The sequence below is a fragment of the Agelaius tricolor genome, unplaced genomic scaffold, assembly GCF_023055355.1.
Source record: "Agelaius tricolor isolate 1412-34295 unplaced genomic scaffold, bAgeTri1.0.p SCAF_20, whole genome shotgun sequence".
Lineage (NCBI taxonomy): Eukaryota > Metazoa > Chordata > Aves > Passeriformes > Icteridae > Agelaius > Agelaius tricolor.
In genome coordinates, this window is record NW_027269280.1 from 7,077,446 (window position 1) to 7,090,572 (window position 13,127).

At 43.2% G+C, this 13,127-nt stretch overlaps 1 protein-coding gene across 4 annotated transcripts in view; it reads right to left on the bottom strand.

The window, feature by feature from the left end:
* Positions 1-13,127, bottom strand: part of ZDHHC8 (zinc finger DHHC-type palmitoyltransferase 8) — a 111,769-nt gene that overhangs the window by 26,089 nt on the left and 72,553 nt on the right. For all 4 annotated transcript variants that reach the window (XR_011681984.1, XR_011681982.1, XR_011681983.1 and 1 more), the window contains exon 2: positions 1,319-1,440. Coding sequence is in view for 1 of the 4 variants with exons in the window: in XM_071445356.1 (XP_071301457.1) it covers positions 1,319-1,440 (122 nt within the window). In the remaining 3 variants the exon portion in view is untranslated. The remainder of the gene's footprint in view (positions 1-1,318; positions 1,441-13,127) is intronic.

The window sequence follows — 13,127 nt, forward strand, 5'->3', positions numbered from 1 at the left end:
GCAAAAGGAATTTAGAGGAGCCCAGAGGAAGGTATGAACTGGACAATACACTCAGCACTGATCACTCCCAGGGCCTGGTGATGTCCAGCTCTGCTCTGAGGGAACTGCCCTGCACAAACATACTGGATTCTCAGACTGATAATGTTTAATGTTTAATTAACCACTGCTATCTCTGCTGTGATAAAGAAACTAACAAGTCCAGGAAACTCCTCAAAACTCTACCTGCATAAGCTCTTTTGAAAGTCACTAGCATTTGTAGCTTTAAGTACCTATTAAGTACCTATAGAGTGTATCAGTTGATCTTACACGAGTGACTGAATCTTGCCTCTGCCTTAGATTGCCTTTGCACACAATAATTTCCTTAACTGGAGTGCTGCAACACTTAATCAGGAGTTCAGAAGCTTCAGATGAGAGGAATGGCAGAGAGATGCTCATTATTAGACCATGCTACCTGGAGAAACCTGGCCTTGCTATTCAGGGCAACCAGCAGGACTGGTGCCTTGCTCTTGTCAGGTAGCAATTCAAAACAGACAACTGAACTTGGTGAACAGAGGTGAAGAAGCACAGCTTGCAGACAGCACAGATCCATTGGTTTAGACAGACTGCCTAGAGCAGTCTCTGCTGCAAACTGCATGTGAATAATTATTGGAAGACAGATAAAATGAGGTGATAATTCTCTCATTAGGATGTGTTAAAAGAGATAGCTGCACTGTGGTTCCCATTACAAAAGCTGAGTGATCTCTATCCTATTTAATCAGCTGTGAATCAGTACTAATTTAAGCAGGAATATCTTTCTAAATGTATACATTTTTAGACACTCTAAGGCAAGCCTTAATCATTATCTGTTCCAGCGTTCAATGCTTCTGCATTTCTTTTAAGGTATTCTGGAAGGAACTGCTTTGATGAAACTTGCAGGAAGTTTAGCCTCTCCCCTCTGCCATGCTCTGCTACCTCTTGTGAAGACAGTGACTTAAATCCAGTGTGCCAGCATGACACAGGGGATAGCAATCAAAATCACATCACTCAGAGAGCTGTCCAAGGAGAACGATTCTACACAACCCCGTGCCCTCGAGTGCCAGTCTGAGCAAGTGTGAGGACACCCAGGAGCTCAGAAGGGAGCTGGAGGGTGCCCAGCATTTCACTGCCATCCCACCCCTACTGGCAGTCAAGTATAGTAAATAAATAAATAAATAAATAAATAAATAACGTCTACAAGATTAATCAGCAACTTGTGTGTTTGGATACTTGGCACCTCCTCTGGCTTGGATTTTCCATCTCCCCCCTCCCCCCAGCCCTGCAAGAGTCCCATTTCTGTTACCTCGTGGGAAAACTCCAGGGTCCATGAAAGTTGCCATGCTGAAGTTTGCCAGCACAAACAAGAAAACGAGTCCATTGTACACTGGGATGGCTGGGGAGATGGCTTTTGTCAACCAGGGGCACCTGTGGAGAAGAAGAGTTATGGGTAAGGCTCTTTCAGCTGTAACACATGGTTCCTTCCCACTCACTACCATCACACAGAGAAGTACTCTGGGCCACCCCAGCCATGCAGCAAGGCTGAATGTGCAGTGTAACAGAAATTTCCAGGGAGCCAGTTTCAGTGATCACTGCAACACCCTCTGTAAAGCTGCTTTGTTCCAGAGCACAGAAAGCCCTGATTGTTCCCAGGGCTCACAGGGCTTTGCCACCCTATTGCCTTATCTGCAACCTGGCGTTTTCCTGCACTGTGTAGCAGCTTCAGCCCATTGTTGCAATTCTTTTACCTTCTCTACTGCCTTGTTGCAGCTGGGGTTACTTTCAATTTTCCCTGGTGTAAAGCACAATAGGATTCAAACCACTGATCCCCAGAGCAGGGGCAAAGAGAATCACATTTGCTTTTCACTAAGCTTCCATGGTTTTTAACACTCAGAACCAACACTACAAAACCTCTCCTTGGGGGAAAGTTTTGTCAGACCAGGCTTTGCAGGTGTCAGCAGAAAATGCAATATCAAAAAGAAAGTAGATGGCATATGCCATGTGAACAATGTTCAGAAGCACCAGAAAGATTTGTTGCTTACCCAGTGAGTGTAACTGAGAGGAACTGAAGATAAAGGGTAAAGGAGAACAAGTAGGACACTTTGGAAAGAGGATGGGAAAATGCTTGTTAATTAGAAAAAAATTGTTCAAACTGCAAAGAACAGTTCCCACCATTAGAGAAGGGCATGAGGCAGAAAATAGGCTGCCTTACAGGCAGCTTCACCAAATAAAAAGCAGTGTGCATTCACTCAGCCATTCACAACCTCTGAACACCCCACCAAATGCATTTCTCCTGTCTGCAGGAGGAGGTTTGGTGTTACAGGGCCACTAAAGAGAAAAATCTGATCAATCTCATGATACTTGCAAATATAAGTAAGGAAGAATGTGGGTCAAAGTATGTAATTGAAAAAAGGACCCCTCACTGAGTTGCTACTTAGATTTCCACTTGTCTTGACAGCCAAGGACCCTTCCAAGGCTGCTGAGCAGGCAGACACTCAGCAATGCCTGCTGCCATTAGCACAAAGCACACTCTGGTCCATGTATTCTGGTATTTTGCCTGCATTACATCTACAGTTGGGTCTGATTGTCTGCCAGGCTGAAGCCTGAGCAAACAAGGAGAAAACAACAAGCAAGCAGCCCTCTTCCATGAATTTGCACTGGGTTTGCTGTTTTGAACAGCTGAGAATGGTGTTACTGACCTTGAAGGGACACTGTCAAACGTGCTCTTGTGATCAGTGTGAGGAAGCCACCACGTTTTCTCCTCCTGTTTCTTTGTGGGCAGGCAAAAAGAGATTGTTTTGCACTCCCCACCTCTTCACAGCTGGGCTTTTACCACTGCACTGCTGCAAACTGCTTTTAAAAGGATTTTCCTTGTGTGTGCTTCACTCAGCCTAGCCTGGAGTGAGGAAAAGATGCACAAGTCCTACCCAGGGTGAATGAACTGTAAAGCCATGAGCAAGACACATCTGTGGCCAGGGCCAAACCTCCAGGCTGACTAAGGGAGAAGGAAAAAAAAACCAGCCAAAGACAGCTTGACTCCAGGAGGTACCTACCCTGGGAATCTTCTGTTTCCCAAAAGGTGGAATTTCCACAAGTAGTGAGCTCACTCTGACTTGCTGCCTTGCTCAGTTTGCCTCAGAGCAGCTGCTGATGACTGCAAACCAAAGCAAGGCACAAGTTTCTCACTTGCCAGGAAAGGTGCTGCTGCAGTGACCTTGCCAAGCAAACTGCAGGCCTGCCACTAACAACAGTTTCTGCCACATCCTCTGGAGGAAAGCAAAATAAGTCCTGAAGTAAGCGGTTATAAAATCAATTCTACTCAGGGAAGAGTTCTTCCCTCTAAATTATAGTAAAATTAGATTCAGTAATGGGCATGACTGACTTAATTTCTTCCCATGAAGAAATTGCCTACACAGAGAAAGATTATGAAGTTACCCATTGCTTGTCAAGCATGGAGGAGAGATGTCCTTGGCAGTAAAGTCACGTAGGTTGGCAAATCAAGGGACAGGAAACCCTTTCTTACAGATAACTAGTTACTCTGAATGAGACTATAATGAGAGAAACTGTCTCAGATTATTCATGTAAGCATTTTTTGACATTCTCATTTGTGATTTATTTTGTCATGTTCCCAACAAATATATCAAAATATTAAGGAAGCATTTTAGCCATAAGATAAACTGGACAGCACATTTAATGGGTAAACAGTGTATCTGAAAAGACCTCACGGAAGTTGAAATAAAGAATAGAGTGAGTCACTGTACATACTAGCCACAAGGTCAGTTCACAATCCTTCCATTTCTTCTTCCCAGAATTGTTATGCAGCATCACAGATTACATAAAATTAGATGGGACAAAAGGGGCCTCATTTGTAAACTTAACTGGCCAATAAAAACAGATGTGGAGATCAAGTCCTGGCTCATAACTGTAAAGAGGTCTGAAAAAAAAAATTCCAATAGGACTCACCAAAATTATGCAGCCTCCCTGCCCCTCACTAATGCACATATGATTTTTGGCAAAATAACAGAAATTCTAATCTGAGCCTAGCAGGTTGTTTTATCACTAATCCATCATGTGAAAGCCTGGCTTCTGCCCCTCTGCCTCAAGAAGAAAGCTGCAGAAGTGTTGAAGCAGGACCTGTAGCAAGTTTCTTTTTACTTTGTGCATATCCTCTCTCCAGGAGATCTACTTCCAGCAGCAATTGTGCCTATTATATAGGAATAATTATAGCTGAACTTTTCCTTTCCTTTTTCCTAACAGAAGTTGTTCTGAATCCAGACAACCAGCACACAGGATTTAAAGCTTTCTTTGGCTGGTGAAACCAAAATTTCAAGAGGCTACAGTTTTGTGTCCTTAACTCATCTCACAGTGGAATTATATATCAGGAAAGGTACCACAATTTTTATAGAGCTACATAAATTTCATAGAGCCAGGACCAGTGTATAATCCCCTAATGGAGCACCACCAGATTTTTCTCTGAGAGAAGGTAATTGTACAATGTGTGTCCTATTCCAAGTTCATTTGGATCCCTCCCTTGAACCAGATAACCTGCAGGGTAATGTTGCAGGTACCAGCCATACTGCATCAAGACTGCTCCAAAGAGAAACTTCCCTTTCTTTGTTTACTGCAGAGGTTCAGAGCCAGCACACACCACCATGGCACGCTGGGGATAATTACAGATCTCAAATTTTCCCAAACAAAGCACACAATTACACAGGCAGCATTTCCCTCATAATTATAGTTCTCTGACACAGAGTGATTCTGTTCATAACACAGTGGAGAATAATTCAGGGTGACAGATTTAATCTCATTTATCCTATTTGCTCTTGAAACCCTATCCTAATAAAATGGAAAGTTAAAAAGATTAACAAATAGGATCACAGAACTTGCTAAGTGTCAGATAGACTTAGCATGATCAGCTGCCTTCCTCTGCTAAATTAAACAACAAATAATCCTTTCTGCTTTTTTGCCTGGTGTTTTGTAGCAAGACATGTTTGTGTCTTACAATTATAGTTCACCTATGAGTAAGTAATTGAATAGGACATTTCTCTTGAATCCTGCTCTAAATGAAGATTATTGTACATCTAAAAATTTTCCAAGGTGCTGAGACATCTGTAGGTTTAACAAACCTGGAAACAGTCAGAAGAGAATTTATGTGAGTGTCATAACCAATGTGAAACAGAACAGCAGGTCTTGTGAAAATAGCAGGAGGTTCTGGACTGTCAGGTTCTTTGCTCAGCTCTGCACATCAGATTTTGATAAGTGAACTAATTTCTGCACCATATCTTACTCATTGGCAAGACTGCAGATAATACATCGTTGCCATAGCACTACACTCTGTGAGTATGGCAGTTGTACTGACAGAAAGTGATATCAAAGTAAAGGATAACAAATCCAAATGTTACCAAAAAAATGGGAAATGGACAAGTAAATACTGGAAAATTTATTACTGAAAAGCAGTAAATTATGAGAGCTGACTGCTGCATAGAACAGGTCATGCTGGTGATAAATAGGACCTACCAAAGCATCTACCCTGATTCTTCAGATGAAATTATCCAGCAGAAGAGGCAAAAAATCACCCCAAATCCCACCACCAAAAACCTCATTGATTTCATGAGTCCCTTGCTCACTGAAATACAAATGAACACTAGAGACAGAGGTTCAAATCCATCACCTGCTTAACTGTGTTTAATTATTCACAAGAAATGTGCTGGGCTGGAATTCACTCAGGTTTAACAAGAGCTGATGGGGTTTCAGTGAACTTTCCATTACACTCTGGACTCCATCCAAAGGCTAGTGGTTCATGTCTGGCAACTTACAGATCAGAGGAGCTAAATCAATTAAAAAGTCAACTTGAGATGTAATGGTCCTTGGTGAAAAATCTTACCCGGGCTATACATCAGCCCCAAAGTAAAACACAATCTACCCTTTTCACAAAGCTGCCTGAAAGCTCTGGATCATGTTCCTTCCTCCTTTTTTCAACAGTCTCCAAATATCTGAGAAAAGCCAGTATTGTCATGTGAACTAATGTGGGAGAAACACAGAGAAGGAACAAGAATACCAATAACCCAATCTGAGTGAGACCACCACAGGTGCAAACCCACCCATCACCCTCACGTTCAGAAGCTGTCCAGCCACCCCAGAACTATTGTCCAGGCACAGGCTGACCCTGCAGCCAGTGGGCTGTGTGACACTGAGTGACTTCACATGGTGTGCATGGCCAGCAGACAGGCCTGGGCTAGGCTGGGCTCAGTGCTCAGGCCTTGCAGAGATGCTCTCTGCACACTCAGTGAGCCCAGGAGCTGAAAGAGCCACCCCAGTTGTAGCCAAGCCATTGGCTACTGCCAGGAGCTGCTCTCACACTGCTCAGAGGAGGGCTTGGGCAGGCAGGGGCTGGGCTCGCCTGCAAATACACAGCAACACAGCAAAATCCTGCTTTGAAATGTGCACTGTCCTGCAGGGAGTTCAGGCCCTACTCAGAGTCACTTTGCACTTACTGACATACAGGAAGGCCCAGGACAGAGGTTTTGATGTACTTGCAAAGGAATATGCTGTAATAGTGCAGCAGCCCTTGAAATGCAGCTCTTGGCTTGCACCTCAAATGGAAGGCATCCACTGCACACTCACCTGGGTACAGCCAGGCTGCATTTCAGAGCACACAGGAGCGTTTTTGTATGAAGAGAAGGATGATGCTCACAGCAAAGTGAGGCAGGAGGTCTTCATGGCACTTCAAGTGTCTAATGGGCTGTGAGCAACATCACTCCAAGCAGCAGAGAATGCTCTGGTATCTCAGGAAAAGAGCTAATTGCCAGTGCTTGGGCAAATCAGAGCAGATTCTGGGTGCAGGCACAGGGGGTGAGCACACAAATCCAGAGTCTAACACCTTTTGTTTGCTCTTTCAATCCTGGACTTTGCAAAGCCTAAAATGCCACACAAGCTGGAAGAGGCAAGGACAAGTGTAATCCAGGGCTTCTCAGATGTGCATTAACCTTTTATTAATCCCATGCTGGGCAGCTGGAAATGAACTCTGCTTTTTCCAGCAGCCAGTAAGAGAGCTGAGTGTATGGGTGGTGTTTGGGTCATGACAGAAGAGAAGGCAATAAGGAGTAACTGCAAAACAACCACAGCAGGAGAGACACTAGCTCTGCTATCCCTGTCACACTGAAATTTTAAACACACTTGGTTAGCAAAAGAAGGAACTCAGTAACATTCCTGTGCAGTCCTGTCTGCATAGGGCTGGCCACAGGCATCCCTGCAGTGCAACAGCTGAGTGACTTCCAGCCCATTCCAAAGGTCACACAAGCAAGTCATCAAGCCATGGAAACCTTGCTAAATGGGAAATCTGAGAATTATCTTCAAAAAGATGCTGTATGAACCAACAGTTCATAACACAGCAGAGTTCTCAGTGCATGAGGCTGCACTGCCCTGTGTGTGCCCCCCTGTCACCACTTCAGCAGTAATGACAGTCCAGCTGCCCAGGCCAGTGTCTGGGAGGGCAGAAGACACCTCACAGTGTCTGAAAGGGACACACAACTCTACACAAGCTGAGCTTTTCTGAGCATTTTTGAAAACACCACGTGGAATGCAAACCTGTGCTTCCAATTTGTAAACATCAGAACTATGAAATGAATGTCACACTGACTGCAGCAGTGCTAAAAAGGACAGCCCCTCATCCTGAGTCCTCCAGATCTCATTTCCCTGAGTAATGAAGAACATGGTTATTTGGTCACCACCAGTGACTCTCAGGACCTTCCAGACCTCCAGCAATCAGTAACACAGGTTTTTGTTGGATAGATGGAATTGCATTTGCCAGATCCCAAGCTGGAAAAAAGGCACAGGATAGCTCCTGCCTGGCTGAAGGATGTTCTCCTGTTTCTCTATTGTTATCACCCATGTCAATACACACATGAATCCAGCAATGTGGAAAGCTAAGGTGGGCTGCTGCTACTCTAAAAAGAGTTGCTTTTTAAAACAAGTTTAAATTATCAGCAGCCTAATTCAGACACACTTGAGGTGACCCCAGCTACTGGCACTCAAGGATTTGTACACTTGCTCACTGTATTCCCCAACCACAGAACTTCTAGTACACATTCAGTGTTTCAATTCCTGAGACAGTGGGGTAGTGGAAACAAGGCAGCTTATTTTAAGTATGTGGTGATGAGAGAGAGAGAAACAAGAAATATTATGATATAAGGAGGGAGGTGGTGACTTCAGTGAAAAGGCAGTCTATATTACCCTTGTTGAAAAGTTAATTTGATTTTTTAGATATTCCTTTTCCACATGAGCTCAGTAGAAAGAAATTAAACTTCACAAGATACCATCCCTTTACAGCTACTGAAGCAATTACCTAACTAAAAGACAGCATCTATTAGATTAAAGTATGTGCCACTTAAATTAACAATGAGCCAATATGCATATGAAGCATTGAGTGTGAGCTCTGAACTCTGTGATCATGTCCTTGGTGGATTAGCAGAGAACTGGGTAACGGGATGTGCTTTCAAAGATGCAGGGCAAAAGAAGAAAAGCAGGAACACCAGCAGAGCCAGCCCAGGTGTCTGAGGCTGATCCTGGGCAGGCTGGGTGTCCTGGTGTCCAGTGCAGTCACAGGGCTGCCTGGGGAGTGGCACTGCCAGGGAATATCTCCCTGGAGGATCTCATCCCTCCACCACATGTGCCACCCCTCCCAGAAGCAGCAGTGAGAGCCCAGCTGGCACTGCCAGGGATGTTGCATGACCAGCCCTGAAGGACAGGATGGACCATCCACTGCAGGTGAGCTCTGACACTGCCCCCACCACCCAGGAGTCTGGCAGGGCAAATGTACCAATGTACCAAATAAATGTACATATAAATAAATGGTACCAATGTACCAAATAAATGTACATATAAATAAATGGTACCAATGGTACCAATGTACCAAATGTACCAAAGGTACCAAATGTACCAATGTACCAAAGGTACCAATGTACCAAAGGTACCAATGTACCAATGTACCAATGTACCAAAGGTACCAATGTACCAAATGTACCAATGTACCAAATGTACCAATGGTACCAATGTACCAAATGTACCAATGTACCAAAGGTACCAATGTACCAAATGTACCAAATGTACCAATGTACCAATGTACCAAAGGTACCAAATGTACCAATGGTACCAATGTACCAAATGTACGAAATGTACCAATGTACCAAAGGTACCAAATGTACCAATGTACCAAATGTACCAAATGTACCAATGTACCAAATGTACCAATGTACCAATGTACCAAATGTACCAAAGGTATCAAATGTACCAAATGTACCAATGTACCAAAGGTACCAATGTACCAAAGGTACCAATGTACCAACTCAATGTACCCAAAACCCAGCTGGCTCTGACAGATCTGCCAACTGCTCTGTGCAGGGCTGGGGCACTACAGAGACTTGGACAAAGGAGGGGCAGCAAAATCCTTTAAGGTGGGTGATAACAGTTCAATTTCTTCCATGACTGGAAAATCCTGTTCAGGAAATGTACAACTAATTGAGACCAGAGGTTCTTGTAGACCTGTCTGGATCTTGTATTGCCTTTGAAATCTGGAAACAATACCTGTCCATGGCCTGAATAACATGCTTCAGAGCTGCTACACAAGGGCATTCATCTATGCAGTCGCTTGCCCATGTGGGGAAAGGAAACCAGTTCCAATCTGAACTCTCTTGTTTCAAGATTTCTAGACATATGGAGCAGCAAAATTACTGCAGTTATTGCAGGCTTCCCCTGTGTGAACCAAAATGATTGGGGACTTCATATTTTACAGAAGAGATGAACAAAACAAAGAGATAAAGGCACCTCTATTGCAAATAGATACAGAAGATAGGGTAGAGAGCGTAAACATTCTCATATATCAAGTACTGGAGCAAATATATAATAATAAAACAGAAGTCTCTCTTAGAATCCCATCTTTAATTTCCCTCTGGAATATCCTCTTGAAGGGGTTTTATGGAAACCTGAACTAGGAGCATGACATTTTTATACCTCATTCTCACTACATTGAAAAAGAACATTTGCACAGCAGGTATAAAGCCTTACTATATTAAGATTTTAAGCAGCGAATGAAAAATCAAAATTATTTTACCTGATTTAAGAAAAGAAAAATATAAGAGACCATCATGTTTCAGCATATAAAAGTTTGCATTTGGGAAGAACATTCTCCTGTGGCCACCTGCTTTGGGATGTTTCACCCATTCTTCAAGCCACCAGCTTGAAGGTACCAGTCACCTTTTGAAACTGGACATCAGAGGAGAATCATCAGTGATTCAGCCTATTTTGGCAACACCTTTAATCATAAACTGGAACAGACCTAACATTTATGGCCAAGGTAACAAAACTGACCAGGACACACCATCCATTCAGCCCCCTGTTACACAAACACCACGTGCACACCCGTCCTGGCCATGCACTGCTCTGAAACCCAGCAACACATTTTGATTTTATACCCCACACCTCTTCCCTGCAGGGTGCATGCCAGCAACAGCAGGGCAGAACTGGGATCCTGACAAACTGCTTCCCAGCCCATTTCTGCTGGAGGTCTGGGACTGTTTTGGGGCTCAAGGACAGAGCTGAAAAATCCTCATTTCTTCCAGCAGAGGGTAGTGGGACACACAAGCCTGCAAGCAAATGTGTAAGATTATAATGCAAGTGAGGGAAACACACAGTTCAAACCAAACCAAGGGTGCAAAAACACAACTCCACTGCCTAACTGGTGGAAATGTTACAAAACTAAACACATTTCTTCATTTGTTTTCATCAAATGAAGAAACACATCAAACTCAGCTTGTTCTCACTATCTCCACCCTCCCCCAGTAACAACATCATCTTCATTCCCCTTTCTAATTTTGGGAAGGACACCCCCAGGCAGCAGCAGAGTCAAAAGAGCCTTTTTCTAAACATCTCTACTAGAAATCTGCCTTTTCCTTCCCTCTGTGGAACTATTCTCCTTTCCTTGGATCTCCTTGACTTTCAGACACTGTTTCATCTTCTCTCCCTCCGTTTGTCCTGTTCTAAATCAAATGACTGAGCAGTCCCACACGTCCTCCTGCAGCAGAGCAGCACGATGCAGTTGCTGCTTTAATCTGGGTGTGTGGCCACTCCAAGGCATTCCCAGGTGCCTCCACGGGTCTGGAAGCCCATGGGCAGAGCTGCACACAGATGTCCCAGGCTCAGGGCAAAGATGACACATGCAGAGGACTCGTGCAGTGGCTCTTCCCAAGCATTCTCTCAACAGACACCAAGAAGAACAACTAAGGGAGAACAGTCACAGCCTTCTCAAACTATTAAATCACTGTCCCAAGACTCCCCTGCCTGCACATCAATGACTGAAACATCTCTGCTTACCATCTAACAGGATTAGGGCAGGCTTCTGCAGGCAGCTTCTCCTGCAAGGAAAATCTTATTACAGAACCCATCAAAAACCAAAATGCTTTTGGGGAGCAATAAAAACCTAAAACAGACCACAGTGACTGTCACATTAACAGTAATTTTTTTTATTTAAATGATGAAACCTAGCAGCATCACCACCTTAGGTCTAAGTGTCTCTGTCAGCTTAGACAAAATATAAAGCCAGTCTTCCAATATTTGTGCTGGAGCACAGGTATTCAATTCAGGTTGACAGAAAACAAAATTACTTTCTTAGAAAACATCCTATGAGGGGATAGCATCTTAATTACAGAGACAGGGAAATGGGATTCAGGCTGGTATAGAAACAGGGAAATGGGATTCAGGCTGGTATAGAGATTTGTTTCTTGTCAATGCCACTCCAAAGTGCACAAGGCGAGGATCCCCCCCAGCAGCCACAAAGGTGGGGAAGTGTCACTGCTTTACTTTTGCATTATTGACTATATCCCCAAACTCAGAACTTTTAAAGGCAGAAGAACAGCTTGCTCACACAGTGCAGTGGACACAGGGTAGCTGTTTTCCCTATCAATCCCTCACTGATCACTAAAAGCCCATGGGTTTTGGGGTGCATTTCTTTGGCAGAATCACAGAGTAACCAGAAAAGGTACAATTATGCACTGGATGTGATGAATGAAAACCCTTCCAACTCTGTGGCCATAATTCAGGAACATAAGCTAATTACAATCACCTGAGATACATTAACAAAACTTAATACTCCCAAGTCAAAATGGGACAATTAGCAGCTCCTGTACCAAAATAGAAGATTATGGAAATGACATATGTGCCACCATCTGCTAATGATATGCAATAGACAAACCAATTCAGGGATGGAAAAGAAAAGCAAAATAAAAAAAAAAATAAACAGCTTCTTGATGAAACTCATTCCCATTTCCAAGAATCAAAGTGAATATTCAGCTTAAACATTACACTTTCCAGATTCCCAGCTGGGACCAGAATGAGAAGTGTCCAGCATCTTATGATTTAACTGTTGAGAAATTTCCAGGCCAAATTTTCAAGCAAGATGTCTGGCTACAGATCTGAACTGTGGGGTGCTTTGACTGTGGAGTTCTGTCCTTGCTTCCAGTGGCAATAGCTTGCACTAATATGTGTACTTTTTAAATAACCAGCTGCTCCTGAACTTTGTTGAATTCTTAATTAATGTTTTTTTCCCTTGATTTAATTTAAAAGGTAGGGACCATCATTCTGCTTTTCAGAAAAAAAATGAACATTTACTTCTTGTTGAACAGCTGTCACAGTGTAATGAAAATAATTTACTGTTCAGTTTTTCTGAATGAATCCCTTATCCCTCTTGTCCTTTCTTCCTTGAATATTTCCTGAAAGTCATAAACCACCAGCAAACTAATTTTGGCTTATACTAGAAAACTTCTTTCTAGTAAATTCTAGAAAAATTCTGGGATACCTCACTGCCCTTTACACTCTTCTTTAAAAGCAGATGAGTTTGCCACAGTGGGTAGGGGAAGTGTGGAGCTGCACATCACAGGAGAACAGCCACAGAGACATAAGCAAAGCTTGCTAAGATGAAACTTCCCCATCATCTCCTTTGACTGTGGGGACAAAATAAAAAAAAAAAAAAAAGGAAAATCAGAGTAATCAGAAAATCCAAGCACGGAGCTGCAATTCATACTCTGAGGAAAACTTTGAAGAAAACTTGTAATTTCTGAAATTGT